Here is a 27,006-nt window from a genome sequence, read left to right on the forward strand (position 1 = left end):
AGGCCTTACACTTAGAGTTAGCAATGCGACAGACCGTGTAAGTCTTCTTTCCGTTCCATTGACCTGATACTCAAAAATCAACTGTATTTCTTCAACATTACAGTTCAACGGAAACGAGAAGTAGTACAGTGGTGTTTAGTTAGAAACAGGCTCTTCTCCTTGCAGTAGGCGTAGGAGGTGGGCCACGCTTTGAAGCCCACGCGGTCGTAGATGCGCTTGGCGCAACGCACGTCGTCTCAAACCTCCCCCTACAGCCTAACGTTTGCTACTTCGCGTTCCATGAAGCTAATTACAGGTCGATTGAAATGCGAAGTAGCTGGAGTATGTAGAGTTAGCAACGCGACAGATCGGGCAGGCTCTTTTCCTTGCAGTAGGCGTAGGAGGTGGGCCACGCTTTGAAGCCCACGCGGTCGTAGATGCGCTTGGCGCACCGCACGTCGTCCGCTAGGTCCTCGTTCAGGAGATCTGCAGAAAAAGGATTGTCTATTAACATTAACATTAACATAACTATAAGTAAATACTAGTGTTGGTTAAGACTTCTTTGTCCTCTGGTTTAAGACCCGACACGGTTTATTAAAAATAATCTAATAATTAAATTGAAACGAGGAAATGCCGCCAGCATCCTTGGTACAATGCCTCAAGGGCCTATTTTAGATTTAAGCTAGTTATTAATTTCGTTTACGTAGTATCACTGTATATATCTTGTATGGAAATAATTGAAACTACTTAGTTTTCTCCAACTTCTTAGAGTCTGTTGCAAAGTCCCTTGCAGAAAACAAAAAAAAATGCATTTGTCTTAATTTTCCCTGGGAAATAGTATTAAGCGGATTTTACTGTTATTACTTTAAAGCTTCTTAATATAAAACAGAGTTTGTAGTGGGGAGAACAATTATAATTAGTTATGCTTATGCTTACCGTAAAACCACCGAACTGTAGTTCAAAATTACTACAACCTTTTGTACACATGTTCATTAACGTAACGTAATTAAGCATGTTTTGGTTTTATTTTGCCCTAAGAACGTGTCATTCAAATAATAATCCCCATTTTGGACCATAGATGGGAGATTTTGGACAATACCTAATTTGGTGGTTTGACGGTAATTCCCGGGGTCAAAATATATAATTAACTAGCGACCCGCCCAGGCTTCGCACGAGTAGTTCAACTAATTTACACAAAGACTTTACAATCAATCATATAATAAATCTTCCTCTTCAATCACTCTATCTATTAAAAAAAAACCGCATCAAAATCCGTTGCGTAGTTTTAAAGATCTAGGCATACATAGGGACAGACGGACAGACAGCGGAAAGCGACTTTGTTTTATACTATGTAAGTATGTAGTGATTATGAAACTGTTACTGACACTCTATTTTGCTGGTGCGGTTTTTATATGAATGAGTTGAGTTAGGTACATATTTAGTTCATCGTGGAGGGATTCTTTTTAGGTGAATATTTTGCTGATTTCTATTTTTCTTTCTTTCAGGTAATGGAAAAACTAATACCATCACATTTGCATGGCGTAGCGAGGACTACGTTTGCTTGGAAAAACGGTCAGTTTCTCTTAAAGGTGAAACATTGACTTACTTCGTAAAGATGGACCTTATGGGCACTACGAAGTGGGCCAGTTCGTTGAGTGCGCAAATCGTGTTTGACATGTTCGTTGGTGCGCATGCTCGCTCGGCATTATATGAACGGGCCTATCTTTACTGTTGAAATCTTTGAGGTGAAAGCGCTCTTAAGCCCCAAATTTCTCTTCATAAACGCTTTAATCGAACAGATTAGCAATAACAAATTTCTCGCTAATGGTTCGTTAGTTTCTGATATTAGTACCTTCACACTTCATGTTGCAGTGCCCTCCTTTGCGGCCCTTCTTGCACCAGTCTTTGTTGTTGATCTGAAAATTTACGTGTCTCGGTTAATATCTCCAAAAACTGACTCAATAGATCAACATATTATAACCCTTCTCAAACCAGTAGGTAGGTAGGTATAGAAGTCTAGTAAGTAAAGGACGACTCACGCTAGACCGGGCCGAGCCCGGGCCGAGGCATCCGACATGTCATTTTTTAATGACAGCTGATCGGTGATCTCGTGGTGCTTTCAATAGAAAACGAAGCGCCGGAAGCTCCCGGCCCCGGCCTGGTCAAGCGTAAAGGATGACTCACGTTAGACCGGGCCGTGTCCGGGACGGAGTTTCCGGCGCTTACTTTTCTATGACATGACAGGTGATCACGTGGTGCTTTCCATAGAAAACGAAGCGCCGGAAGCTACGGCCCGGTCTAACGTGAGTCATCCTTAAGTCATCCTTTATAGGTACCTACAGCAGAAGTCGATTGCGCTTTTTCTCAAACGTTACACCTCTTCTACATTCAATAATTCTTTGATTTTACGAAAACTTTGATTTAGTTTCGTTTTACTAGTGTTAATTTTGCAGATAAGATTGTGCACGACACGTTGTATGAGATATTACACACCCACACCACACCCGTACCAAATATGCGATGATTTAATTTGAATAATGTTCAGTGTTCTAATATTCAAATTCCCGTAACCTTATCGAGCTCCGTCACTTGATACGGTTCAGATTTCTATTACATTACGTTGCTAGTAAAATGTAACTGGCATTGTATCTTGCTAGGGTTGTCTACTTTTGGGGCATATCAGAAAAGTGTCGGGTACGTGACGCTATTTTTTACTGTATTATAATGCTATTTTACTGCACTAGTGCGGTAATTAGCACTTCATGTGCCTATGTCGAAAATTTAAAGGGATTGTACTGTAAAACGTATGTATGTTTGTAAGCATGTTTGATACTTAGGTACTTTATTAGTTGTGTATCCAATTGTTACTTCTGTGTATCTTCCTATTTATAGGCAGTGCCGAACAAGCCCTGTTTCTACTTGTTATCAATATCAGTATGTTATAATTAATGGAACTATAGGTCTTATTGTATATCTGCAAGTTTAAACTTATCTGTATGTGACTGTTTGTTTCCTAAATAAATTAAAAAAAAAAAAAAAACGTACGATAAACGTACGTTGTAGTTGTACGATGCACGTGTCGATTTAAAACACTTCTTTCAATCCTTTTTTAATTTATCGCCACTCGTTGCAATTTATTTCCTAGTTTTCGCACTTGTATCGTAATGTACTAAACTATAACACTTCTGTTAAGGCTAAGAAGCCGATATTTGGCATGATAATGTTTGATAACTTAGTTTCCAAATTTTCTATATAATACCTAAAGATTTATGCAGGTTGTTTAGGGAGCCTCTGTCTTCATGTATTATTTGTGTTTTCGTGTACATTTATTCTGAGGTTGTGCAATAAAGAGTATTTGTATTGTATTGTAGCTGCCATACGCGTCATGTCCCTGACAAAGTAGGTAACATTTATTGTGTCGTAACAAATTTCAAATGCGGTTTCTTTGATTAGAAAGTTTACGGTTTATAACTCCGAAATTGTATTCTTGTTAAGTGTTTTATTTACTGTTAACGATCGTTTTATATGAAAAATTAAGACGAAAGGGCAGAGCGAAAAAAGAAAGAGAAATAAAAGGAGGGGGGTCTCAAGTCTCAACATTATAACTGTCAAAAAAAATAAACTGGGCCTTGTGCTTGGTATTTTATACTCGTAGTATGTTTCCCCGCAATTTGTCTTCATTTATGCGTTGAAAAAAGAAGGAGAAAGAAGGGGAGGGGGGTCTCAACATTATAACTGTCAAAAAAAATAAACTGGGCCTAGTGCTTGGTATTTTATACTCGTAGTATGTTTCCCCGCAATTTGTCTTCATTTATGCGTTGAAAAAAGAAGGAGAAAGAAGGGGAGGGGGGTCTCAAGTCTCAACATTATAACTGTCAAAAAAAATAAACTGGGCCTAGTGCTTGGTATTTTATACTCGTTGTATGTTTCCCCGCAATTTGTCTTCATTTATGCTTTGAAAAAAGAAGGAGGAAGAAGGGGAGGGGGGTCTCAAGTCTCAACATTATAACTGTCAAAAAAAATAAACTGGGCCTAGTGCTTGGTATTTTATACTCGTAGTATGTTTCCCCGCAATTTGTCTTCATTTATGCGTTGTATACTTATAATGACAACCGTTTTTTTTAACACAAAAAATTGGGGTTGCGGTGGTAACCCTAACCGCGCGTTGTGTCGTGACAGCTCTAATCCAATACTGTTTTACTGAAGTAAAATTTGCAACCTTGAAAAGAATGGGGAAAAATAAAAGGAAAATCGGGTCCAACTTGCAGTGTGATGGAAATATAAATTGATTATTATTGTTATTTTATACTACGTCGTTGACTGTTATGATATGTTAATAGACGGGTAGGTATTTTTTTCTAGTATTTTAATGTGTGAAATGAATTAACATAAGTATTAACTACATAGTATTTTCTGTATATACCTATATAAAAAAGCCTTATATTCTAAGCACTGCATAGATACTGATACATACCTACTCTATTTAAAAACGTTTGTTTAATAAAATATTGTTTTTTTTTAAATACATTTTTGTGTATTAGACCCCTTCTAGTTGAACGCCTCCCCCATCGATTTCCACTTTTCTGTATTTTTCTGTATAGGTATACCATAGCTTAAATAATTATTAGTAAATGGCTTATTATATAAATACTATACGTTGTAATTACATAAAAAAATCTTATACTTTAGCACTTATTTTAGTGTCTTGTAACAAAATGGCAAATAAATAAGGCTCAAAAATGAATCTTAATGGAGAACGTTATAATTAATCAGTTTTCTACATCTGCAAGTAGAAAATCGTTTTAATTTTATAAAGAGAAGTAAGAAGATAAGACCTACCCAACTCAGTTCATATAAGAAACGAAAAAAACATTTTCCTGTAAGTTAGAAAAAGTTCTTAGCGCTCAGACGAAGCTGCAGTTGTTTTACGACCATTCTCGGAAGCTTCGATATAATTACTAAAATCTAAAGAAAAGACAATAACCGGCCAGGTGTGAGTCGGACTCGCGCACGGAGGGTGCCGTACCATTACACAGAAAACAAAAAAAAAACATGTCTGTTGTATGGGAGCCCCACTTGAATATTTATTTTATTTTGTTTTTAGTATTTGTTGTTATAGCGGCAACAGAAGTACATCATCTGTGTCTAAAGAAAGAGTTGCTTTTGTTTTATTTAGTTCGATTTTAAAACAAAAGAAAATTAAATTCTAGTTTCTAACTTCTGACCATGACTTCAAAGACATTTTCTTCGCAGACATTCAGAAGAATTTTTCTTGTATGGCGGGCCGCTAGAGGTTACTACATATTTGAAGTTTGATTGATTTCTCCAGGATCTCTTTAGAATACTCCCATCAGAATACAAGTGTTGAATATTTAAATTTTAACCGGTTCTAAAGAAGTTCATAAATATGTGACGTCAATGCACTAATAGTTGCAAAATTTATTTATAATTCATTCGCTTAACTCCAAACTCGGATAAATCCAACTGTCAGATTTTGCTCTTTTGGTATTAAGAAAAGATAATATGGTAGATTAGATATTTCCTAAGAGGGTCGAATGGATTTATCCAAATTTGAAGTTTAGCGACACAATTTTCCCGATGAAATAAAAACCCGTCCATAGGTAAAGCGCGTGATTTCATGAATTCCATTACAAATGCGGTTCGGTCAGCAAAAAATGATGGCCGCTCATTAAATGCGGCAAGTATTAATCGTCGGCCGACACGCATTATTGCTGACCGCGGGGATAAGGACTCAACTAGGATTTCCAGATTTAATTAGTGTCCTAATAAAACTAATTTAAAGTTCGCGATCGAAGTCCAAGGACTTAGGAAAATAAAGTTATCTGACTTCCAACCTTGACGGAATATAGGTATTTTTTTTTATAAATGTCATATGACAATCTTACACAAACCGATCTAATTCCACAAAAAGCTTAACAAGGCTTGTGTTATGGGTACTATAGTCTATACTATTGTAATATATACAAGATAAGATATAATATGTATATAAATACATAAAATCTATGGGATACAGGCATAACTCAGGAAAACCTATTTGTGATAAATATGATACTAGGAGGTCGTTAAGAGTAGGTACTTAGGCTTGGCTTAAATCGTTTATATCATAGGTAGCCTTCTTCATGAAGCTTCATTTAACAAAAGCAAACGACAAATAACGTTGTTTTTTCATATTCGCCATCCGATATCGGATAGGCGTTTCCGATAAATTCAGCCATGTCGGAGCCCCCCCGTCAGCTGTCGGACCGATATTTGTTTGTGTGCGTATATGTATGCATAATGCTTGTTGTAGTGTGCGTGACCGCTAAAGACGGCGCCCGGGCGCGCCCCCGCGGCCTGATTACGCGGATGTCGGATCCTACATTCGGATATAGGATCCGACATCCGCGTAAGGCTAATGATGTTGGCAGTTGCGTCACAAAAATCACAAGCGGGACATATTTTCCCGATTAAAAATATGTCCCGCTTGTGATTTTTGTGACGCAACTGCCAACATCATTAAACAGCAAAGGGTCCAAATCGCTTTGCCAACATGCACCGATAAAGGCGAGTCAATTTCACCAAAACACAGTTTCAATTTTTTTCAACACGCCCGTGATGAAAATGCAAATTTCGACGGTTTTGTATTTAGTCAGCAAACAGGTTTTTAATTAATTCGCTCATATTTGAGCGTCACGCTGATGACATTGGCGATTGCGTAGTGTTGTACCCTTGTACCAACATTGCGGGAAAATTTATACCACGAAGTTGGCAAACAAGCATAAATACGTCCCATTTTTAAGAGATTGAGAATCTAATAAAAAACTGTCAAAGATCGTTTAGAAAAAAACAACAACAAAAAATACTAATAACCGAAGACAATATAAAAAAATACTTGATGTCGATTATGCATGGGTTTATTTACCTAATCTGATAATTGCATTTCGATTTAAGATCGCTCAATGATATATGTACAAAGAATTAGATACGTATAAATACGTATAATTTGAACCATATATGTATAAAATAAATAAATAAAATAAATAAAAATTACAAATTTATTTAGCTATCAACCCGTTAAAATATACACGTTACGTACAGCGTTAAAATATTAATTACATGCCAAATATTAAATTACTATTAAAATCTATGTCACATCTCTATTTTGACATTTTGCCGGAACATCAGTTAGCCGCGACCACGACCAGTGAAACCTTCGACCTTCGTAAATAAAGGTAACTAAATAAATTTGCGATAGACCCGATTTTAAATGTGATTTAATATGTCTTCAAAACGCACAATGTTATATATTAAAATACTAAAATTAAAGCTATAGTAAAAACACTAATTACATAGGTACAGAGGACACCTTGCTTGCTATAAATGTAATTGTTCTTTAAATAGGTTTGTTCTTTTCACTCGGTAGGGATTTGGAAGCTAGCCGCATTGCATAATAGAAACATGCATTTTGGTTAACAGATTTAGGTTTGAGCCGAAAAAATCACATTAGAAAATTTCAACTATACCATTAAACAAGTAAACACCTTGTTTACAGATACATATGATAAAGTTAATCACACAGGCTAAGCGCTATTTAATCACACATCACTCGTTCCATTTACCTCTTTTTAACTAAGGAAGTTTTGCGCTCCGTGAAGACTCACAACAACTTTTCCGGACGAATGGCCAGTCAGTACGTTTTGTGATTAAATTAATTACCATTTCCATTAAAAATTACACTGGCAACATTACCGGCAATTTCCGGGAATATTGTCATCCACAATATTGTTAGCGTCACATCACTAATTAAATTCCGTCACACGACATTACGTTGCATGTTGCAATTTGCAGTTATTTGTTTTGAGAGAAATATTTACCTGGGTCACGTAGGGAGGGTTATGTTTTTAGAAAATGTCAATTTTTTTTAAACTAGTCTCGTATTCGATTTATAATTTTAATCTTGTTGTTGTTGTTGTTGCTCTCGGCATGTCAAATAATGGCTTTAAGAGTATTTGCACTTATAATTTGATGTTAATGTTATTCGAGTGTAATATGCGCATTTGCATTAATTAGCGTTATTTTATTTAGCAAGTTAATTATGCTAAACTTTATCCATTAAAAAAACCAATTAAATCACATTTGCAAAGGACGCGGAAAAAACATTTAATTTAGTAGAAAGTTCAATCGCAAGTAATTGCTGTAATGTTGCTCCTCATGGGTCCCAGGGGTCACATCGCTGGGCTAAATGAAGAGTTAGTGCTTTCTATCTGTGTATAAAAAAGAGAATTAGGAAGACATAGAGTGCTCACTCCATACATCAGTTTTTTTACCAAAACGACTATTATTTTCGTAGTCTACATCTATTAGCGTATGATGATCTGATGAAAAATACTATATGTACTATAACGCACAGTTTAAACCATTGAAGGTGTTGGAAATAAATTGAATCACATATTTTTCCAAGGTTTTATAAAATGTTTTTTTTTTAAATTCAACTCTAAACGGGGTAGTAATGAGGCATAACATTTACATACAATACAACTTCAGGGGTGTCATATGCGCGTTTCTAAACATTCCTTTTTTGAACAACCCCATACTGTAGGCCCTATGTAGTTACGAGTATTCTATAGATAGATAGATAGGTACATTGTGCAACGAGGGGGATAAGTGAAATTTTGCAGACGAGGTCTTTAGATGCACAACAGCCGCAAGCTGGAGTCTAAAACTCATGGTGAGGGTACTGGACTCTAGTTTATAGGTAGTTGTACGTTAAGTCATTAGATTTGCACTAAATAATACCGTAATAATCCTGACGTTATTAATAAGCCCAATCCATTAACTGCGTCTGTTGTGTTGTGATACAAACCGGTTGTTGTCATTAATCCCGATAAATGTAGTATCTAGCCTTATTCAGCCGCTGTTATAGTTTCAATCTCGTAATTAGCTGTGTTGTGATTGGTTGCACGAGCGAGGGTGATTTGGATTAAATACGTCATTAGCACAATTATACAATAAATAACATGAAACTTTGACTTTCTTTTTAACAAGCAGAACCCCTAGTGGCATTACTTACTTACTTACTGCTGTGGCGCAACGACCCGAATTGTATCTTGGCCTCCGACACCAAAGACCGCCATGCTACTCTGTCCAAAGCCGTTTCTGTCCAGTCGACGGCGCCGAGTTCGCTGAGGTCTTTCTGCACTTCGTCTCTCCAGCGGTACCTACGGCGTCCAGACGGTCTTCGGCCGCTGGTACTCCAGAATACGCCCTCCAGACTGCGCGATGTTCCCCCATCCGGACTACGTGCCCGAGCCATCGGAGCCTGGCGGCTTTCGTACTACTCGTTACGAAACCGACACCCTTAGTGGCTAGTGTACATTTTATTCTATAGCGTCACGAGCGTTCGCGTTTGCATTATGTCTACGAAAAACGCGTAGTACGTCTCGTTCTATCGAATGAAATGTATGCTAGGGGTACAGATACTGCAAGCAGTTACTGAAAACAAAACTTCGACTTGACTCCGGTGCCGTTCTTCTTTACTATGGTGTTGAAATTGTTTATGGTGATGAAAAATGGACCTTAAATAAAACAATGGAGAAGAAAATAGAGGCCTTCGAAATGTAGCTGTACAGGCGTATGATCCTAACAAGAATGAAGAAGAAAAAGGAAGTACTGTACTAACTAGCCACAGTTAAGCGGAAAAACATTGCATATTTTGGACATCTACATAGACATGAAAAATATAATCTGTTGAAAGTTATAATAGAAGGAAAAATAGATGGAAAACGGGGAAGGGAAAAAAGGAGGATGAACTGGCTCGATAACTTCAAAAAATGGACAAACATTAAGGACGCAGCCACGCTACCAAGACTGGCCAAGAGTAGAAAAGACTTTGCAAAGATGGCCACCGAAAATAAAAATTACCAAATCTGAAAAAAATTGTATAGTTTTACTAAATAAAATGGCCCAACTATCAATTTGGCAAGCGGTTGGAACGGCATCTTGTATATTGGGAATTCATCACCGCAAATTATGAGCTTCGGTTATTTGACACGGATTTGCTGTACAGCCACCTGCAATAATAAGTTACACAACGAAGGCTGAAATATCTGACACGATTTTATTAGTAAGAGCTATAAGATAAGAGCATGAAGTAATTTGTCCATCAACTCCTTCGCTAGAAGGCGCTGGGCGTTTTCTAAAATAAATATTGAAAACCTGATTCTTTCAAATCTGGATTTTCTTGGCCTCATTCTACTCAGAATCGACAGCATTCTCCATCCTGCCATTAAAAAAAAAAACCTAAAATGTCCATTCCATTACGTCATGTGTTAGTGTGAAATTTTTTTTCGTTTATGCGCGTGACGTAGTGGAATGTACAATTTTCATACAGATTTTTGGGATTTTTTTAATCATCATTGATTGAATATGATTGAAAAAACCCAAAAACACCAGGATCTATGAGAATCAGGTTTTTAATATTTATTTTTAAAAACGCCCCGCTACACTCGTTTCCCTCTACTTGTAAAATTAAGATTGGTTCAATCGTCTATGTATTGATACATTATCTAGAATGATATTCCATCTGCACTCCCAAGGGTTTCTCATATATCGCAATTGGCATTATGCACGAATCACGTCCGCTCCCAATTGCACGGCGGATGGCGCGTATTAGGTGCATCAGTTCGTGTCGAATCAGGGTCGTGCATCGACCCCAGAAGGCACGGTAACTTCCTACTCTCTCATACAGCTTATTATTAACATTAAGCCGCCCAGAGGCCTATAAAAAGGTCTCCCTTTTCATTTTTATTTGCATTTTCATTCTAATTTCATTTGTCTTGACAAGTTTTGATGTCTGCGCTGCGAAGAATAATAATTATTGTGATGGAAGTCTTAATGCTTGCTCAAAGCTCCTTTATTTTGTAGGTCAACGTGAAGTTAAGTATTCAATGAAATAGTGAGAAAAAAAATCTACGGCGTAGAGGGCACACAGTTTAAAATAACGTTATTAAGTATACCAAAACATACAAAATAAAAACCGGCCAAGTGCGAGTCGGACTCACGCACGAAGGGTTCCGTACCATTACGGAAATAAACAGCAAGAAAATCACGTTTGTTGTATGGGAGCCCCATTTAAATATTTATATTATTCTGGTTTTAGTATTTGTTGTTATAGCGGCAACAGAAATACATCATCTGTGAAAATTTCAACTGTCTAGCTATCACGGTTCATGAGATACAGCCTGGTGACACACAGACGGACAGACGGACAGCGGAGTCTTAGTAATAATTATGATGTGTTGACTTGCAGGGTCAAAAACAAAGTGATAATGAAAACTATATATTTTCAGAAAGCTGGTTTATCCGACTTTTGAAGCCTGGTTGGGTGCTGCTGTGTATGGAATAATTACTTTTGGGGACTTATGGCTGCGCCGCTAGAGGTTATGGGGGGCGGGGGGGGGGGGGGGTTTGTTGATAGAATAGAATTTGTTTATTCATTATAAAAACACAATACAAATTGGTATCACAAACTTATACGTATTTTAAATAATTATCGTCAAACATCATAATATTCATAATTATATAAGTACATATGTACATTACAATTTATTTGAACTTAAACTAAGGACAAATTATATTTACCTACTTACACTATTTTTTCTTTAAATCGACGTCAAATTTAGAGTAGTCATTTGTGAGGTATTCTTTAACGCTATACAGTGTGCGAGATAATAGCAGCGTTTTCAGGCGTATACGAAAAGAACTCTCACTTTCGATATTCTTCACATGGTAAGGTAGTTTATTGTAAAGTTCACAGCCCATTGCATTTGGCAAGAGTTTTGAAAGTTTCAGCCTGTACACATTCGGTACTATATCAAGGGATCTTTTGGTATGGCGAGGGTTGCATTGAGACCGTGTCTTGAATTCGTGGATGTTCTTTCTCATATGCATGATTACCTCCATTATGTAAACTGAGATAGATGTTAAAATACTCAATTTTATAAAGTGCTCTCTACAAGAATCTCTAAACTTTGCACCAACAAGTACTCTGATTGCTTGTTTTTGCATCTTCAGGACGCGTTCATTATCAGAAGAGCCCCCCCACAGAATTATTCCATATGATATTATTGAGTGAACGTAAGCGTAGTAGGTCTCTTTCAAGCTATCATCCGATACCAACGTTTTCAACTGTTTTAATGCATAAACACCCTTTGCCATTTTATTGCACACCATTTCTATGTGTTTATTCCACTAATGCAAAATTGCAGTTTTATATTAACACGTTTTCATCAAATGCTATCAAACCTCACACGAAAACTATACTATATTTGGGGCAGATTCCAACCCAAACCTTAAAAGTTAAAAGGTTAACTTGATAAGGCACGGCCAAGTGCGAGTCGGACTCGCGCACGAAGGGCTCCATACCATTACGCAAAAAACGGCAAAAAAAATCTCGTTTGTTGTATCTTTTATTATCTATAAATGCGTCCCTTGGACTGGCCTACGCTGGGCCATCGTGTAGAGGAGCCAAAATATGGAGAGCACTAGGCTGAACGGCTGTATGCGTTGTGTGAATTACGGGTTCATCGGTTTAATAAACAAGGTGTTATGTGCAGATTTACTTTGGTTAATTTAGATGGAAATGGGTCAATGCAGTGACCGCATACTAGATTTTGTCGGCTTAGCACCGATTAAATAAGTCCTGTTTTAGTTACTAAAATAAATAGTAGATTGTACAACAAGGGCATAAAGCGATCCATTTTTATACGAGCGCAGCGAGGACCAATAAATTGTCTCGTATAAAAATGGATCGCTTTATGCCCTTGTTGTACAAATTATACAATCTACTATTTTTGCTAATAATGTTGTGCCACAATCGATATTCATATCGGTATCATAAGTTAGGGCCGATATGCCTATACAGACGAGCTGCAACCCGACTGCAATTTGTATGGGAACGGCGGCGTGCAGTTCCTATACAAGTTGCAGTCGGGTTGCAGTTCGTCAGTACCGGCCCTTACGCTGCGTCTTACGTAAGCGAACAACTCGCGAACGAGTAGCGAAGCGGCGCGGCGCGGCGGGCCCACGGCGTTCGCGTCCGCAACGAGATCGCCCACGTAGGACACTTATAGTAGTAAAAGTAGTGTTTAACTCGGGTGAAAGGCACCATTTCCGTCTCGAACTATTGGCGCTCTCTGCGTTCGAGCGTCAAACTACCTCGACATAAATGGGCGCCTTTCAAGTACTTTCAACCCTTGGTTAACAATCTACTATTTTAGAGCGATGGTAATTACTTACGATCAGGCGACTCGGCTGCTCGTTTGCCCCCTATATTATTATGCCCCGAGGGTTCCGTACTTTTTAGTATTTGTTGGAGGAGGAGTCTTAGTAATAGGGTCCTGTTTTACCCTCTGGGTACGGAACCCTAAAAAAAAAGAGATCGCAAGCATAAATTTAGAGTTCAAAGCGTAAGAAACCAAAGGGAAACTGAATAGTATCTAGTTAACACGCAGTCATATCGCGCTCGTATCAAAGTGAACAAGGATAGGCCGAAATGAAGCCGGGATGTGCATTATGGACCGTTATAATGAAATAACGGATAACGATAACGCGTTACGTTAGTTAAACTGGTTATTTATAGTCTGGTTATGAGGGGGTTAATGCAAAATAGTACATTGTGCAACGAGGAGTGATATATTGGATACAAGGGGGTTAATTCGCGACAGCAGCAGACTAGAGCGAATTAGGGACCCGAGTTAGCAATATTTAACCCCCGGAGTTTTTACTCACACAATATTTTTAATCACACTTGCGAAGAAAAAACTTCATTTTAAGCGAAATAATTCTTAAATACGGTGACATTTTAAACGTTCGTCCGCCATATTGTCATATACTATTATATTCTTTGATATTGTCATTCTTGGAGAGGTTAGACATCTAGGGCACAGACCTGTCCGGCATTCAGCCACGATTAAAAATCATGTAAAAATATTAATATTTTTAATCATAAACAAGAATATTACATTATAAACGTCGGTATTTTCTAAGTAAAATTAATTTATACCAACTTGGTTGGTTCTTAGGAATTAGTAACAAAATTAGCAACATTATTATAACATAACTCCAGCGGGAACAATATAGGCCTTTGTCCTTTCATTTAAAAATTCACACGGAAATCTAAACCTCAATAAATTATTTATTTTCATTTATCTTACCTTTTCCAAATAGGAGAGACCCTTTTGAACTCAGTTAAAAACAAACGTAAGATTGTGATGTCAGAAATATCATTATACCGTGTCAACATGCAGCTCAAACAGTGCACTTCATCAGGCGGGATTAGCCCGAGAGGAAAGTATTAGCTCGAGACGTTATTTACCGACGGCTGATTTCAATCGGGACTTCGATTTGCTGAGTCTTCCAGGGGTGCGAATGTGTCGATAGATTTGTCGATGTTTTAGAGGATTAGAAATAAATAATTATTGGATCAATACATTATTTTGTAATATTTGTATAAACCAACTTTAAAAATGACACAATTTCTGATTTTGCCTGTATTTATGATGATGATGTCTGAAATATGGGGAACGTATTACGGATGAATTCGTTAATATATATTAAAGACAAAATGGTTATAGTGTTTTGACCGGGAGCGCTTCGTAAATACATATTTATAAAGAGAAAATGATAATCAGATCGCAGACAACAAATTTGTCATCATTTAAATGCTATAGTCTTATTAGGGTTAATTCTAAATGTACTGTGTCTCAATGCTATTTAAATATAGTGCCCTGTATCCTCTCTTGCATTCACAATATTACAAAATAACCCAGCAAACTGTAAAATCCCAAACGTCGCAAAACGAAGCAAAATGATGTTATATTTCATTAATTGAACCAAGTAAAAATTAATGCATATTTGATACGATCTCGATGAATGAATAAACGACTGGTAATGACCAGTCATCCGGCTATTATTATGTGATAACGATGTAACAATGACTTCCACATATTTCACCCTTGTTTTAAATCTGCATTTCGATTTCTGGGAAAGATTGATTGAGTTTTAAATGGATGATACGTTTTTATCACATCCGTAAATATTAGGGTCATCCATTAAATTACGTCACACGGATTTCAAAGTTTTTTGACCCCTCCCCCCCTCCTTGTCACACTTGGTCACATTTAGCAAACCTCTCCCCCCTCTGGTGTGACGTCATTATTAATATTTTATCAAAATATTTTTGACAAAAGAAATATTAGTAATTTTATAACCCAAAACAGATTAGGAAAGAAATCTAAATGATTTTAACGATTATCGTTCCAAAATTTGTTATTTAGCTGTACAGCGAATAAAATAATTTGAATAAGTTAAAGTGACGTCACAAAGTTTGTGACTACCCCCTCCCCCTTGTCACTACATATCACATTTTCGTGACCCCATCCCCCCTAAACGTGTGATGTAATTAATGGATGACCCCATAAATAAAAATTACACAATATTGATACAACATTCGTCGGCTGCCATATCATTCGTGACACCTTAGATCGAGAACTAGAATTGAATCAGGGTTTAAACTCAACATGGCCGATGTTTTTATCTAGTTATTTGAGATACAATTGACGTATTCCTAAACCGCGGTTTTCGATATCTGGCCATATACTGAGAGCTAAGTATGTCTTGCTGAATCTTTAGACCAATTGCGGAATGCTTTTAACAAATATCGATATGTTTGGTCATCATTATCCAATCCAACACAGATAACTCCGAAGCTCCGCTCGATACGTCGACTCGTGACAATGCAAATAATATATAACGAAGCCGATTCCATCAAAACTATCGATATTTGTATAACTATCACAGCACTGGCCTCTAAGGCACAGACGGATGGATCTGAATCGATTTCGCGGTCCTCGTTACCCGTCTCAGGTGACAATGCAAATCGTAGCCTGCCCACAAAGCACCCAATACCCATTGATGAACTATTTTAGAATTAATTTCCCAGGTATTGACGTTGGGGCTAGGTATTCTATATTTTATCGTCGATAGTCTGTGGTGTTCGGCTGTTTACAGAATGTATGAATTCGACTAATTAAAAAATTAAACTAATTAAATTTCAATTTCAATTTCAATTTATTTATTTTGCTAATATACACAGATACAATATTGGTCATGTCAGTGTGGTACAAATTCATGAGTGCATATTACGCCACAATAGGCATGCAAAATATTAATCTTACACTAAAATTATAATTTTCTCCCCATATTGGATTATGCCGATATTTGCTATCTCGATCTTACAGATGAAAAGCTAAATAAACCTTTTCTGGTTGTCCGGAATGTCTTCTATCCGTGGTGCCCACAATCGATCATTTTGGGCATAATGAGGCACACAGTTTTTCGTTAGAAAAAAAAAAACTCGTCACCTGCTTGCCAAGAAAGTATTATGTTAGATCTTTGCACTCTCTTTTTCTTGGTCGCTAGTCGCAGTTCATGGCATTTCCGAAAATGCCATGTACTTTGCGTTTTTTATAAGCATGGCATCCAAGATCCACCCTCAAAATATTGTGCACCGATCCTCTTGATATTTTCAGGTCAGCAGCTAATTTCGAAGTCGAAGTCGCTTTCTTACAATCGTGACTACTGTATCGGTTCTAGCTGAACGTGGCCGATCGGATCTCTTCCTTTCTTCTATTGAGGAGGTCTCTTTATACCTTTTGATTGTAAACCAGATTGCGTTTAATTCCAAGGGGTTTTAACGCCCATTGCAAAATTTTCTAATAATCGTTTCATGAAACAGTTTCATCATCCATAAAATTATATATCTACAAAGCAGACTACAAATCCATGACTTTTGAAGTGATTGTATTTTGTTAACGTCAACATACTTTACTTAAAATAAGAATTTGATGGCCTGTAATCCGTATGTCGAGCCAAGGTAAAAAGATGTGTATTTAGACTTATTGGACACGGTGTATCCTAAAGAGGGTTTCAATTATCTTTCTTCCGTCCGGTATGCGGAGAAGCGTCTCCTTGCTTCGCTATCTCCTTCATCTAAATTTTTCATTAACTCTTACATTTCGAGCTGTTCGGCTGTGGAATGCTTTGCCGTTAGTATCAGATGTGCTAAATCCCTTCCCATTCATCAAAATCTATTGAAATTACATTATCTATCGCTGCCTTAACGCCTTATTTATATGATTATATACGTATGTAAGTATATGTGTCTATATTTATTGTATTCGTATGTATATATTATTTTAGTTTATTAAATTATTTATGTCTTCGGTTTGTTAATTTATATGTATATCATTACTACCCGTTCAAAGTTGTAAGTACGTAACTTTCCTGCTACCCAAAGGTTGTCTGGAAGAGATCGCTTTTTAGCGATAAGACCACAGATTTAATATATGCGCTAGATGACGCAAATATCACAATTTGTATTGAAACCAAGCGTGCCGACTTTTTTATACGAAATTTACTCATAATATAATTTTAAAATTACTTAACTGTGATAGGAAATATGTCCTTGCCTTTTGGTGCTCGCAATTTTTGGGCTGTTGCAGTTAATTATCACGCAACAAAGCATTTTTTAAGTTTTCACGGACGTCCGGCTGCAACAACTGACGCGCATGGATTGTCAAGAGCGAAAAAATCATCTGAGATAATTCCTACTACTTATACTTATACTCTTAGCTAACATAGGCAATGGATGGACAGCCTTTGGGGATTCATTATTTCAGGGCGTTAATACGATACCCTTGTTCCCTTGTATTAAGATAATAATGGCACCTGGAAGTCTGTTCCGAAACGCACATTGTGGTATCAATTTGGTTCCAACATCTACGTCGTACTCGCATACAATTTCTGTAATTACTCATAAGTGCAAGATATCAGATCGATAGATAAATATGTACCAACCTACTTACTTGATACAATACTCGTTCAAGAACACTTCTCTAAAAAAAATTAGAGAATACAGCAATTCAAGTAGAGGTCATAACATTATACTTTATTTTAGTTTAGGTATAAGGTGAACAAGAGCTCTATGATTAGATTACATGATTAGATGATTTATTTCATAAAAGACAATTACATAATAGGTTTTCATTGACGTCAAAAATATAAGAATTTTTATCATGATCGTGAAAATAAAATAAAAAGGAAAATAATAACAATACTAATGAAATAAAATTATGGCTCCAACAAGGATTGTCAATACAATTAGAATAAGAGTAAGTAGTTAAATACTTACAAATCCATAATATAAATTTACAATTTTAACTATAAAACTCCCGTGAGACTCAAACATAACGTGACCGAAACATGTCGAGCTATTCAACTAAATAATACGTGAGTGACCCGGTTTAAAATAATTTAATAAATTTACAATGTCAAAACTTACAATAAATAAAAAGTCAATTAATCCCCAATGGGATCGGTCGTTACAGTGTCATATAAAAAGAGTAGGTATAAAAGATTATAAAATAATATAAATAATATCCCCCAATAAGAATCGTCAACACAGAATATAAAAAAAAAAAACAATGAAATAGTATCTCCCATTAAGGATCGTCTTTATGACAAAGAAAACAATGTCAATAAGAATAAGGTTAATAATCCGTCTCTTGACTGCTGCTACGGGTGTGGATTTGGCAAGACTCCGGTCGGTGTCAAAGGTAGAAGCGGGAGCGTGGTTACAGGCATTGCCTTCCCCTCACCTGGGAACACTCCTCGACAGTGACTCAATGCGTGTGTCTGTAGCTCTTCGCCTGGGCTGCGATGTTTGCGTATCTCACAAATGCATCTGCGGCTCCACGGTGGAAGCTAATGGCGATCACGCATTGAGTTGCTGTCGCTGCTCAGGAAGATTTCCCAGACGTGGTGTGTGCGCTTAATGACATCGTCCGGGGAGCCCTAATATCCGCGAACATACCGTGTGTTCTGGAACCACCGGGTCTCTGTCGCACCGATGGCAAAAGGCCGGACGGTTTAACGTTGGTGCCATGGCAGAAGGGGAAGTGCCTACTGTGGGACGCCACGTGCGTCAGCACTTTCGCCGCGTCACATCTCAGCCGGACGGTGCAGACACCTGGCGCTGCGGCAGAGTCGGCAGCTTTGAGAAAGAGAGCGAAATATTCCATCCTCGAGGCAAATTATTATTTTGTACCCTTCGCCTTCGAGACAACGGGGTGTTGGGGGTCTGACGCCATATCGTTTATTAGGGAGGTGGGACATAGGATTAGGGAGAGGACCTCTGATGCTCGCGCGGGTTCGTACCTGGTGCAAAGGTTGGCCATCGCTATCCAACGTGGTAACGCGGCAAGTGTGATGGGCACCTTTGCACCTGGTACAGCTCGCGGAGGTCTTTTTGAATAAAATATTTTAGTTAGTTTTGTAGTTTATTGTTTAATTTAGATAAGTTTAAGTTGTTTTTTATGATTGTATATGTTACACAATTAAATGTATTTGATGATATATTAAAATTTATAAGAATAAAACAATTTCTAAATCAAAATGTCATTTCCATGAACTCATGAAGTACAGAGGGTTTTCCAACAAATGCAACTCGGTATTAGATTAACACAATATTTTATTGTTCCGAATACGCCACAGCTCCTTTTTATTTGATACGCTCTATAAATCATTACCGTCAGGTGAGGATTCGGGGAAATGTGCTTTATTTTATTGTTAGACTTTGCGGCTTATTATACTTAATATATTTCACGAACATGGGGTTAATTATTATGACAGATAAGGAAAATCTCTTTCCGGTTATTCCAGTAGAGAATCACTACATAGTATAAAACAGTCGCTTCCTGCTGTCTGTCTGTCCCTATGTATGCTTAGATCTTTAAAATTGCGTAACGGATTTTAATGCGTTTTTTTAATAGTGATTCAAGAGGAAGGTTTATATGTATAATACATCAGCATTGCACCCGTGCGAAGCCGGGGCGGGTCGCTAGTATAATAATATACACAAAATGCTTTAATCGCCTCCAACGGGCTTAGCACGGTAGCATTTTTATCGCCTGTCACCATGCCTGTCACGTTCTAACTAGTATGTAAGTGCGAAAGTGACAGGTATAGTGACAGGTGATAAAAATGCAACCATGCTGACACCGCTGGTCTAGCCTGTAGTGACCCTGCTTACAAGTAGAAGGTCCCGGGTTCGAATCTCGGTAAAGGCATTTATTTGTGTGTTTATCACAAATATTTGTTCCCGAGTTATGGATGTTCTTAATGTATTTAAATATTTAACTATATAAGTATGTATTTATTATAAATATCGTCTAGTATCCGTAACACAAGCCTTATAGAGCGTATTATGGGGCTAGGTCGATTTATGTAAGATTATCTTTTTTTTTCTATCCTTATTTAACCTTTCGCTTCATTTCTTTCAACTTTCCAGCAGTACACCAATAAGAAAGACACACAGTGAGAGATTAGACCGATACTGATTAGAACTCGCACGCCATCGCACGCACCAATCACCGTCCGCGTGCGGCTCCTAATCAAAGCCGGGCCAAAATGGCTGATTGTGAATTTGTGACGTTTGCTAGGGACATTCATTCGCTTAACAAGGAGCGGCATTCGAACGGAAAGGTGCCGTTCGGATTCAAAATACACAAGCATTATTGCAGTAGTATTGCATCGCGACATTATTGCCGAAGTTTTACTTTCTTTTTATATTCGTTCTATTTTCTTTCTATACCAATTTTAACAGACATAGGTATATTTAATATAAGTACTTATACTGTTGCGTACATGCATACGGAGTTCCAAATGTCAGTTGCTATTAATGCCGTCGGGCATGCAGGCATATATTGCAGGTGCAATATGCGTATAGGCATATTAATGCAGGCGATGTTGCGCCTGGGTACCTAAGTCCTTGAGAGAGTACTCTACTTTCTACAGAACAGTTGTCCTGACTGCGGCCTGGCTGGAAGTCCTGGTTGCGACCCTCGGATCAATAAATGTGGAGATTAATGCGTTCAACAATAAAAATTAATTTAATTTGATATGAATTGATATTGCCATTAATATTCTAGCTATTAAGATCGCTGACATTTAATATATTTTTATTTTGATATAAACTCTGATGAAGTTACTTAGTATTTTTTTGTAAATATTTTTGTTTTCTGTTGTTTTTTTTCTTGTTCTTGGCATTCGACAATACCTAGGTATGTATGCTATGTAGCTATGCCCTAGCTATGTATACATTGACATCTCTTTTTTGTGATATTTGTTTTATTTATTAATTTTATACTCTATTATTTGATTTTTGTTCTAATCTTAAGTTGAAGATCTTTTAGTGAAAGCCTTTTTTTTATCCCTTTTTGTAAAATACTTTGCCTTTTTCTTTAGGAAAAAATATATCTAATCTAATCTAATCTAATGCAACCGCAATTGTTACTGAGTTAGGACAGTCGGTATTTTGGTGCATATTTAAAACCGTTCCTGAACACTGCCTATCTCTGCCACGCAAAGGAATAAAGGAAATCCTGTAGAGGAAGGATAATAAAAATAAATTGCTTCTACTTTAACAACATGCAAGACGGTAATCAAAAGAAATACTAGTTGGTAACGTAATGCCGCTAATAAAATAAACTATCCAAAAATTTGGTTAGGTTCAAGACGTGGCTGACCTTCATATTGTGGCCTGTTTACACATTGATTGCGCAAACTGATGCGAGTTAACACATTTGCCACTAATCGCTAGTAGTAAACGTGCTGGTAAAGTAATAAACTCAGGGCCACAACACAATTACACGAAATGACATAGTGTCGTGGCACGACGCGACATCATGACACGTTGTGACGTCGTATCGTGGCACGATGCGACGTCGTGTAACGTTGCGACGTCATGTCGTGGCACGATGCGACGTCGTGTCTCGTTGGGCCGTCTTGTCGTGGAAATCTACGATGTGTACTGATTTTATAATGCATGTCGTATAAACGCCGATATAAATTTACCTAGTTAACGCGACCCGGATAATGAGTTGGTCGGTAATAATCTTTGTTTTGCCAATTCCTGTCCTTATGTAGGTAACATGAGCTTGTCTCTAATGTGGTAAACATTTACGGTTAAGGTCGTAGATTTCTACGACATGACTACGCAACGTGACACGACGTCGCATCGTGCCACGACACGACGTCGCATCGTGTAAACTTTCCAACCTTTTGTTCGGGGCAATCGTGATCGATCACATCGTTCGTTAGCATGCTAATGATGTATCGTTGCCGCAAATCTAAACCGGTTAGCGGTCGGGTCCAATCGGCATTGCAAATAGACGTGAATTATTTAGACTAATGACAGTTACAGCATGCGAAATATACAGTCACTAATTTGTCCGTTAACTCATTCAGTGATAAGCAGCGACGAAATATGTCAGACGAAGCTCTCAGAAACATTGAAAATTGGTTCTTATGACTGGCACTAAGTAAGTACCTATGCCCGCCCATAGCTTTGAATATTACCCAATACACCATTTTTCATATATTTTGGGAGGCAAATAGGTATATAGGTCATACTAAACATCTTTTACTATAAGACCCGAAATTGCAAAAATAAGATCAGCCAGAATATATATGAAATGGGTTGGTTTGGTCCCACAATAAAAGTTGCTCAATATACCTTCTTCTCCTTCCTTGCGTTATCCCGGCATTTTTGTCACGGCTCATGGGAGCCTTCAGCCTGGGGTCCGCTTGACAACTAATCCCAAGAATTGACGTAGCCACTGGTTTTTACGAAAGCGACTGCCATCAGACCTTCCAACCCAGAGGGGAAACCAGACCTTATTGGGATTAGTCCGGTTTCTTCACGATATTTTCCTCCACCGAAAAGCAACTACTAAATAACAAATGATATTTCGTAGTTAGGTACATAAGTTCCGAAAAACTAGCTCAATATGGCTTATATGGGGCATTTTCTATGAAAAGGGACCTTATTGTCGATGGCGCTTACGCCGCACAGCGTCGCGCGGCATTGTATTTATATCGGAGCATCGTTTATAATGGCGTAAGCGCCATCGACAATAAGGTCCCTTTTCATAGAAAATACCACATATTAATATAAGTAGAACGGTGGCAAAAACACCATGTATAGACAGTTTATACTATTTTATCCCTATCCAACTGGATAAGTCTTGCTAGCTTAAAATGAAGTCCAGTGACTGCAACTAGGTCAGAGGCGCCTTTCAAAGATTGCATACACTCGAACCGGAAGCATTAGCCGCAAAGCTAAAGACGCCGTTACGAATCCTGACTCGGGCACTGGAAGGCTTGGTCACTTTGTCTTTAGTTGTAGCCAAAGAGGGTACTTTATGTAATAAACTATTTAGATATTAAATCCTGGTCACGGCACCAAAAATGTAGCGTCCTGACCACTAGACGATCACATGGCCAAATTTATCTATTTTTCTTAATTTATAAATCATTCTGGTTAAGTTTTATTAGAGTAGTTTAAGAGTAGATAGGGTTAGGGGTACATGGTGTTTGATTTATTTCAGTTTATAATCTAGTGATGAGTTTAAAATTGACACCGCTTTTTTTTGACGCGTCGTCGTGTTGCCGAAAGACGAAGGTGTCGCACGCGTGTATCGATACAAACGCCAAGAAAAACAACGTGTTGACGCGCTTTCGTGAAACACGGGGCGATAGCTTGTAAAAAAAACGCGGTGTGTATAGGCCCTAAATAAAAAAAACAACACAGTTGCACTGGATGGGTCTAAACAGTTTATGCTAGTTAAGCTTATCATTGACAATCACATGATTTAGGTATCCCAGGATTTTAAGTACTGACAACCATCAAGTATATTGTCCCATACATTAGCGTGATTTAGCGTTCTAATCACGATGTCGCGTCCAACGCGGCACGTGACGCAATCTCTCATCGACGTGCACGGAAGTGCCACGGCCAAGTTCCTTACAAAACTTTGCAGAAACACCAACCGCCCGTAAGGAAGTTTGAATTTCAATTCAAGTTTTCTATTGATCTATAGTATAAAAGAAAACTGAAATGCGTTAGCAGGTTGAAGAAACTGGAAGTCACACGGGGAGTCTGGTTTACCGAGCTAACGTTTCAACTACGACAGACAACTTTTGAATTTATTTTTGTCTGGTTTTATAGATATTTCTGTTGATGTCATTTTCTCATTGCAAGTACAGTCGCTTAGATATATTGGAGCAGCCGAGGAGCTCAAAAATATCTGAACACGCACTCTACCGCCTTGACAATTAAAGGGGTGTTCAGATATTTGTAAAAAGCATCTTTGGCCTCTCCGATATACCTGAAGGCGATTGTACATCAAGCGCCTTTATGACCTATTTAATTACAATGTTTTTATAATTAATCGACCCTACCTATTACACCATTTTAAAATAAAAGTTGGAAGTGACTCTATATAACATATAATATATGCACTTTTTTAACCTACCTTGTGCATATATCTGTTACAGAAATACATGCCATGAACATCAAAAATAGTTACTAGACAGCTAATTAGTTGAAGTGTAAGATTATTTTGAATTAATAAAAAAATTACTTATATTTTGAGTTTTGTCTCTATTCACCCCAGCCACCCCTATTATATCAAAATAAATCATGCAATCACATCTTTGTTTAGAATATAAATAGCAACTAGAACTTGGCTTCATTTTCCACAATAACGTGCCCACTCATTCAAACTCGTATTACTCATCCGCGTAATGAGTGTTCTTAATTTAGGCTATGGCCTGCGATGTACATATATGCAATGTGTGCATATTGTGCATTTAGAATGCACCAGCGGTAATGAATAGTGGTGTGTTGGCTAAGTTATAGGTAATGAAAAACACAATATAATTATTGAAAAAAAAAAATGAAAAAAAAAACAACGCAATGACTGATGACCCTATTTTGATAAAACATACTTGGTACCACCGCTAGAAACCCTGATTTCAAATTTAAAAAAAACCTATTCTAATCGGTACACCAGTTTAAGAGCTACGGTAATTTTATCAAGGCTTTTATATAAGACTTTTTGTAGGTAATTCAGGCGGTAGCAGTTTAAGAGTTCTCCATACAAACGTAGTTACGCTCTAATTTTAAAACGACTAGCTAGATTGCTTTGAAACTTTGTACTTACAATATGATAAGGGATATCTACATATGACTGTAATTAGTTTCAGTACCTTCTGTTAATTTTTGTCCCTTTCTAACAAACAAATGTCAAAATGACGGATAAGATAAAACGATTATCATGGGCTTGCTAAACTTGAAGCCCCCAATCCGAATTGGGCTAGCGTGGGGACTATAGCGAGAGGCTCGTGAGAGGAGGCCTGCGCCCAGCAGTGCGACGTATATTATAGGCTTAATAATTATTAATTATTATATATTGCTAAACTGGACAAGCGTTTATGAATAACGTCAAAAATGTTTCACATTATACATTTAAAGGCCACTTGCATCCCACTAACCCGGGGTTAACCGGTTAACCCAGTATCAAATTGTAGGTACTGTTGTTGCTGCTATTGTGTTGTTGTTGTTGTGCTGTTGTAGTTGTGTTGTTGTTGTTGTTGTTGTCTGTGTGTTTACGAATAAAAACTATTCTATTCTACTGTTAACCATGGTAACTCCAAGTTTAACCGGTTAACCCCGGGTTAGTGGGATTGTGCAACTGGCGTGGTGCTTAGAGACTTACTTGAAACAGTCCATAGCTAATGTAGGCGTTGTTGTGATTGGTCACTTTTTCAGTCGTGCGTCCGCTTGCATGCTCGATCACGCATACCCCTGCGGATAAAATATTACAAATAAAATACTTGCAGAATTAAATATTTTATAAAAAGAAGCGAATTTCACGTGTTTCGGACAGTGAAAATTAAGGTACAATAAAATTTTAAATATAATAAATAGCTTAATAAAACTTGGTGTTTTTGATAAGTCTACTGAGTACATGGTATATAAAAAAATTACAGCTCTCTAGCATTGTCCAAGACGAAGCTACGAGGGTTCGAAAATACGGCGAAACGTGATGCCGAGAAAAGATATGCACTGCCTTTTGCCCCTAGTCTCGTCTTTACCCGCGTTAGCACCGTACCAATAACGTTGCAATGTAAATGGTGCTGCAGTCGTAAACCGAATGCTACCTTTAATTCCAACGTTTCGACACTGGTTACACAACCATAAAATAGTGTCAACAAATGTCAAACGCTGATAAATTCACACACTCGTACCAGTCGAAAATTTATAAAAAATTTGGGAATAGACACAGAATAGAACTACCCATAACTTTTAAACATAATTTTAAACGGGCTACTCAACTCACGTATTATTAATTTGAATAAACGCTCGACATGTCTCCATCCGTGTTTGAGGATCTTCGACTAGCAGCACCAATTGCACAGTCTCTACCGCTCGCACGATATGTCGTGGCCAGATCCAGAACTAATCGTTTCATGACGTGGCAATCATTTCACATAATGATTGGTTGGCCACATAACCTAACCATCAATAGTCATCAATTCTAAGATGGTATATCATGAAGTGATCAAAATTTAAGATGGCCACGACATAGTACCGGCCAATAATATATCACCTTTGAGTGTTTTTGTATGAGCTTGTATAGAGTAAAAATATAGGTTAGTTTGTAGATTGCATATTTTACTAGTCATTTTATACAAATATATGATTAATACTGCAATGAAATACTGTGAATTACAATAGGAGACTCAGCATATTACTAAAAAATCTCTACAAAAAAAATGAAGTTGACAATACATTTAAAAAAAACTTCTATGAAAAAACCATTACATGAGGCTAATTTTTCTCATCGCTCGTATAAAGGACTACGACTAGACTACCTAAAGCAGTGAGGTGGAAATCACTCACAAATATATAAAAAAAGTTATATCGTAAAAACATGGAGGTGATATATTATTGGCCGGTACTGTATACTTGTTATATTAATTCACCGTAGACCTGATATATGTTAGGTGAAAATAACCTCGTTTAACCGTGAGGCAACCTGTGTGCATACAAAGCGTCCCCTT

The 27,006-nt window shown here is 37.4% G+C and overlaps 2 protein-coding genes across 2 annotated transcripts in view; one reads left to right on the top strand and one right to left on the bottom strand.

Moving 5' to 3' along the window:
- The window catches only part of LOC134755165 (TLR4 interactor with leucine rich repeats), a 127,942-nt gene that overhangs the window by 49,162 nt on the left and 51,774 nt on the right, over window positions 1-27,006 (top strand). The window lies entirely within an intron of this gene.
- Window positions 153-27,006, bottom strand: part of LOC134751894 (lysozyme) — an 86,922-nt gene continuing 60,068 nt past the window's right edge. Inside the window, exons 4-6 of the mRNA XM_063687447.1 lie at window positions 25,659-25,747; window positions 1,832-1,895; window positions 153-465 (exon numbers count right to left, since the gene is read on the bottom strand). Of these exons, the coding sequence (XP_063543517.1) occupies window positions 332-465; window positions 1,832-1,895; window positions 25,659-25,747 (287 nt within the window). The 3' untranslated portion in view covers window positions 153-331. The remainder of the gene's footprint in view (window positions 466-1,831; window positions 1,896-25,658; window positions 25,748-27,006) is intronic.

This window comes from Cydia strobilella, chromosome 2 (assembly GCF_947568885.1).
Source record: "Cydia strobilella chromosome 2, ilCydStro3.1, whole genome shotgun sequence".
NCBI classification, from domain to species: Eukaryota; Metazoa; Arthropoda; class Insecta; order Lepidoptera; family Tortricidae; genus Cydia; species Cydia strobilella.